We start from the raw sequence: 6,096 nt of genomic DNA, 5'->3' as shown, positions 1-6,096 counted from the left end.
CACTTGTTGGGATGAACAGTGGGTATAATATGTAAATGATTATATGCATAAATATATATATACATATATATTTGTTTAGCCAAGTCCTTCCCATAAATTTGATTATTGTTGTGAACTGGCAAACAGCTTATGTCATATTCTTACAATGTATCCTGTATATGAAGAGTATATATCTATGAAAGTAAAATATGCATTTCCAATATTAAAAAATAATAAATTGTCTTTCCAAATATCACAACAAATCCCATTGTTTCTCATTAAACTGAAGTAAATATTAATCCTTAAAAGAAACTATCTCTTCATGAACTCCTTTTTATATGAATTGGGTTTTATTCTTCTAAAATGTGTCCATGCCAAGCTTATGTTTACCTAGCATTTGTTGCATATATGTCACTAGCCCGCTCTGCCAGGACAACTTATTTAATTTTGATTACTGTGAGATTAGTGCCAAGAAGGCTGATGAGAACTGTCAGCAACTTCTCTAGTGATGCTGAGGGCCTCATTCATCCGTCCTTCAGGAAATGGCCTTTTATTGGCTTCAACACTTTAATGTGTAAGAGTTCTTGTGAGGTGTCTAAGAGAAAAAAATTACAATTTCAAAGTTTAAAGCAAACATCTTCTATTTTAATCCCTTTTAAACTAAGAACTTGACAATTGTAGTCTGTTTTTTCCCCAATACCTAAAGGAATTTATCAAGTCATACTTCAGTGAATAAAATTCAGAATCCAGTGTGGTTTCCTTCCTTCTTACACTGTTCCCTCCTGCAGTATACTATTCTGTTGAACACATTATTGTCAGAGGAGATGCCAGCAAAATGGCAGACTAGAAGGCTCTAAGCTCCTGTTCTCTCACAGAAACACTAAAAAAAAAAAAAAAAAAAAAAAAAAAAAAAAGCTGAAACAACTTTGCCAAGAGCTCTAGAAAACAGTAAAATATTTACAACAACCAAGAAAATGCCCAATCAAGAAAAAGGAATATTCAAAATATAAGGAAAATTTTGTTACATATTTATTCATCCTTGTGCCACTACCTCCCCAGCACAATGGCAGTCCTGGTCTTGATTGGTAGCAGCAAGTTTGCCAGTTCCTTACCATGGTCCAGAGGAGGCAGACTTTATTTCCAAATTACTATGTGCATCTATTCTAACCTATCCAGGGAATACTTAGATGATTGATACAAGATGCTCATCTCTGTTTTACGTAACTTAGAACTCAGGTAGAGAAGCAGTGGACGTTGCTTATAAAAGCCACAAGGTGCCTACATCAAGAGATTCCAGGTGAAGATATACAATAGACCATCTGAGGCATGGAGGAAAAGCTAAGGTAAGACTATTTGGGAAATTAGGACATTCAAAGCAGCAGCAGTGTACATTGGAGAATTCAGAAAGCTATTCATAGGCATGCTAAGAAAAGATCTGAGAAGACTTTGAGCTTTCACCTTGGGTTGATCTCTAGGGTCAGAGCAAGCCTAGATAACTGTTGAAGGTGTGTTCTAGCACAGAGCTAATCTGTAAATATTGGGAGAGCTCCTGGCATTCAGGAAATCTGTCAAAACATTAGCTGAACCTGACCTAAAGGAACAGAGACTTCAGTGGTAAGACACAACAACTAATGGTCTTTGAAAAAAATAGCTTTGAAATTTTTCAAAACAAAACAGACTAATATAACCTTCAACAATTAAAAAAGAATCAAACCTTGGGGATGACAGTAAATCTGATTTTCAGAGTTACCACCTTATAATAGTCAAATGCCCAATTTTCAACAACAAAAAAATCACAGGCATGCAAAGAAACAGGAAAACATGGCTCTTCATAGGAACAAAATAATTGAGAGAAATCATCCCTGAGGAAGAGCAAACATTAGATTTACAAGACAAAGATGTTAAAACAACTATCTTAAATAAGCTTAAAAGGCTAAAGGACAGCATATAAAGAGAACAAAAGGAAATCAGGAAAATGATGTATGAAAAGAGAATATCAACAAAAAAATATAAATCATTTTTTAAAAAAAGGACCAAACAGAAATTCTAGAGCTAAAAAGTACAATAACTGAATTGAAAAATTCACAAGAGGGATATAACAGCAGATTGCAGCAGACAGAAGAAAGAATCAGCCAACTAAAGAGAGGACAATTAGAATTATTGTGTCTGAAAAATTGATTTGGGTAGATGATGTCCAGGCACCTGTGAATATCCTATTTGCTCCTATTTTTCCCCACATACCTTGTATGTATCTGAAATATAAATTAAAATTGTACATGTTCTCATTATCATCTCTCTAAAAATTTTTTTAAGTTATACTTAATACAGACTAGTGTGGTGATGTTTTTCATTTATTTATTCCTACGTCAAAGCAATGGACATACTTTCTCCCTTCATTGTTTTTGCAATTACAAAAGCAACATATGCCTATTGAAAGAAAAAAAATACACTTTTGTATAAGGAAAAGAATAAAAGTCTCCTGTTTGACCATATTGCTGAGACAACTACCATTAACAAACTTGGTGTATATCTTCTCATTTTTTCAACACGTATCTGTCATATATGCTTATATGAAATTTAAAACACATAGGTAGCCTGTATTGATATGTAAATGAACATATTCATTTTACAAAGGCTAATTTATATAGCTCTTTTTCCCACTTACAATATATTATGAAACAAACACATAGATACTACTCAACCACTTTTTAATGGCCACCTAGGAAAATCTGTTACAAGAATTCCCAGACCAACCTCATCCAGTGGATTTAGGGTGTCTTAGCACTTTTCAAAGCTGCCCTTGCACCAAATGTCACTGCCTTAAAACTCCAAGTAAGGGTAGTAGAAATAAGTCCAATGACTCTTACAGAAAGGGCTTGATCCCGTGGTTCTCAATCCCTAGAGATGGGCCAAACCACTGACCTGAATTTGCCTCTCAACAAGAAGGGTCTGGGTACCAAACAGAACACCAAACTGATATCATTATATCTGTCCTCTATCATCACCTTCCTACCTCTCATCTGTTAGAGAATGCTGGGAGCCTGCAATAAAGAGACACAGAGGCAGCTGGACGCTGTAAAGACACAGCATTAGGTTCTGAAGTTTATGGGCTTTAAACATACCCCATAAGCCTGCTTGACATGTCTAATCTTTCTATACCAACATATTGTAAATTTACATCATAATTCTTTTAACCAGTGTCCTGTGTTAGGCTTGAATTGGTTTCCAATTCCTTGCTGATTACAATGCTATTCTGACCACATATCATACACATATATCCATGTCCAATTAACGATCATTTCTGTTGGATTAAATTCAAAAAATGAGATTCCTAAGTTAACTTGCTAGGTAAAATGTTGATACATGTTGATAAAAAACCCTCTGAAAAGGACTTTTTTTTTTCATTAGAAGGTTAAGTTTCAGTAGCTTTTTTGAAAGGCAATCTAATGTCATTGCCCAAAATATAAAAGGCTGTTTTCATCAGTGTGGCTGCCATAACAAAAATACGATAGACTGGGTTGCTTATAAACAACAGAAATTTATTTCTCACTGTTCTAGAAGCTAGAGGTCCAAGTTTAGGGTGGCAGCAAGGTCAGATTCTGCTGTATAATCAGAGCCCCCTTCATGGTTCATAGATGACCTTCTCCTTTACATGTTTCTTCACATGGCAGAGGGAGTAAGGAAGTTTTCTGGGGTCTCTTTTACAAGGGCATTAATTCAGTCAGAAGATTAGTGAATGACCCTCATGACCTAATCACCCTCGTGACCTAATTACATCCCAAAGGCCCCCACGTTCAAATATCATCACATTGGATGGAGATTAGATTTCAACATATGAATTTTGGGGGGGGGGGGACAAACATTTGATATATGATAGGGGCCATGTTCATTGACCTAGCAGTTCCACCTCAAGGAATCTCTCTTATAGAAATAATTAAACCAGAAACTATTTACAGGGAAGCTTAAGGGCCACTCACTTGCATAAACCACAGCAGCTTTATATTTTTAATTGCATAATCATATTCCTAAAGACCAATATTGTATAAGCTAAAGTACTCACAAAGTCTGGATCTACCACTGACGTGCACAACATGCATAAAGATGTAAGTATATATATGATTGATTAACAAAATCTAAATAACTGGAAATAAAGAAAATTTTATGTTATAGAATTTTCTGACCTCAGCACTATTTACTTTTTTTTTTTAAAAAAGGGACTTTTATTTTTTAAGAGAATTGATATAGCCATTGATTATACAGAGCCATTTGTCAGTACTTTTTTCTTTCCACTTACGAAACTGGAATACACCATGATGAGGATGATAACACCAAAACAAGATTGCTGGCTGATCACCTAGAGTACAAATACACACTTACTTGTTTGACATTTTATTGAACATAAAGCAAGATTAAGCATCTTCATCTTACACAGCTGAAGCAGGAGCCCAGGTAGGGGAAGACTGCATGGCTTTCCTTGTCTGGGAAGATGTGACTCCCTGAAGTCCCATCTTGTTGTGGTAAGACTAACCCATGTTCTGTCGGTTGCCATAGCCTCTGGGATGGGTGTCCTTCCAGTCATCCCACTCCCGAACTCTGTGGAGTGTTTCTTCCCCCTCCTCCTCCTCCTCTTCCTCCTCCTCTGCCTCCTTTTGTTTCTGATCTTCCTGTTGCTGAGCTGCTCTTTTGAGCTCTGGTGTTATCTTGGCTATGCCCTGATCTGGTAATGCTCCATATTTCTGATGCTGATCATACCAGTCATTCACTGTCATAGATGCCAGACTTGGATAACCAGCTCCAAATACTTTGGCTTGGGCCACATTCCGAGTGAGAACGAAGGGTTTCATTGGAGGCCTGTCCTGAGTAGATGAGTAAGAAGTTGATGCATCTTTTGAGGAGTCGTCTTCTCTCAGGATCTTCATCTCCTGGTCAATGCTCTCAATCTCTTCTAAGCTAATACCGATCCACCTTCGAAGGTGAAGAAGGTAATATTCACGAACACACTCATCATCTGCTTGACCACTTTCCACAGCAGATTTCAGTGCAAACAACCTATGCTCCACCTCCTTCTTCTGCTTGTATCTCTCTATTTTAGCCTGTCTTTCAGATGCCACAGCAACGAGGCTAGGACACGCCATGGAGGAACTAGCAGTATTATTATCAGCTGAGTTGGTTTGGGGCAGCTCAAACTCTGCCACATGATAATACTGGCACTGAGTTAAGTAGTTTAAAAAGTGTTCTCGAGCCCACTGCAAATGATCTAGACGCTTGCTGGGGTTGACTTGTTTCATGGCGAGCGCTCCTTGAAAAGCTGAGACCATCAGGTACTTCAGGTCTGTGGAAGCAATCTCTTCCAAGTCTTCATTTCGGCTGAACAAGTCGAGCTGCGATAACATTTCAGCAGCCTTCTTAAGGAGGTCTAGTCCCCTGAATACCTTATCTTGAATTATCTGGGAACCGGTGGGTTCAGTCGCTGCTTCCACTTCGTCCAGAAGCTGCTTGCTGGTTTCGAACAGCGCGGGGAGCCGCAGTAGCAGTAAAGCGTCTCCGGCTGTTGCCATCTTGGGGGAAGGAGGAAGGCGGAAGCAGCGCTATTAACTTTTGACCTCAATATTCTTTGCAGCAGGCTCCTGTCCTGTGAATTGAAAGGTGTTTACCAGAGTCTCTGACTTCTCCCACTAGACGGCAGTAGCACCCCTTCCCTCCAGCAAAATGTCTGTAAACATTATCATAGGTACTCTGGGAGGCAAGATGTCCCCCTCCCACTGATTATCGCTATAACCATACCAAGGCAAACTATGCAACTATTAAAAGGAGTGCCATCATTGTACAAGTGGATGTGGAGAAAAGATAAATACATCTGTTTAAGTGATGAAAGCAAGTTGATGATCTGTACAAGTAGTACAAGTCCGCTCAGTAAGAAGCGTATCATATATGGGTATATGCACATACATTTGCATGCATATGATAGAAAAACACTAGAAAAATGCACAGCAAATTGGTAGCTGTGGTTACATCTAGCGAGAAGAATGAGATGGGAGCAGCGTAGGAAGAAACGGTGGTGAAGAGAAACATTCATGTTTAAACACATCATTAAACACATTCTCACTATTTCAATCT

The 6,096-nt window shown here is 38.1% G+C and overlaps 1 protein-coding gene across 1 annotated transcript; it reads right to left on the bottom strand.

The window, feature by feature from the left end:
- Positions 1–4,502: 4,502 nt before the first annotated feature.
- Positions 4,503–5,537, bottom strand: LOC124525478 (immunoglobulin-binding protein 1-like). The gene has a single exon (XM_047097869.1). It carries the CDS (start codon positions 5,535–5,537, stop codon positions 4,503–4,505), a length of 1,035 nt encoding a protein of 344 aa, XP_046953825.1.
- Between the last annotated feature and the right edge of the window lie 559 nt (positions 5,538–6,096).

This window comes from Lynx rufus, unplaced genomic scaffold (genome assembly GCF_022079265.1).
Source record: "Lynx rufus isolate CCGP_SWC_20201006 ecotype Redwood Valley unplaced genomic scaffold, mLynRuf1.p SCAF_10, whole genome shotgun sequence".
Taxonomy (NCBI): Eukaryota; Metazoa; Chordata; class Mammalia; order Carnivora; family Felidae; genus Lynx; species Lynx rufus.
This window is presented reverse-complemented; position numbering and strand designations above follow the sequence as displayed.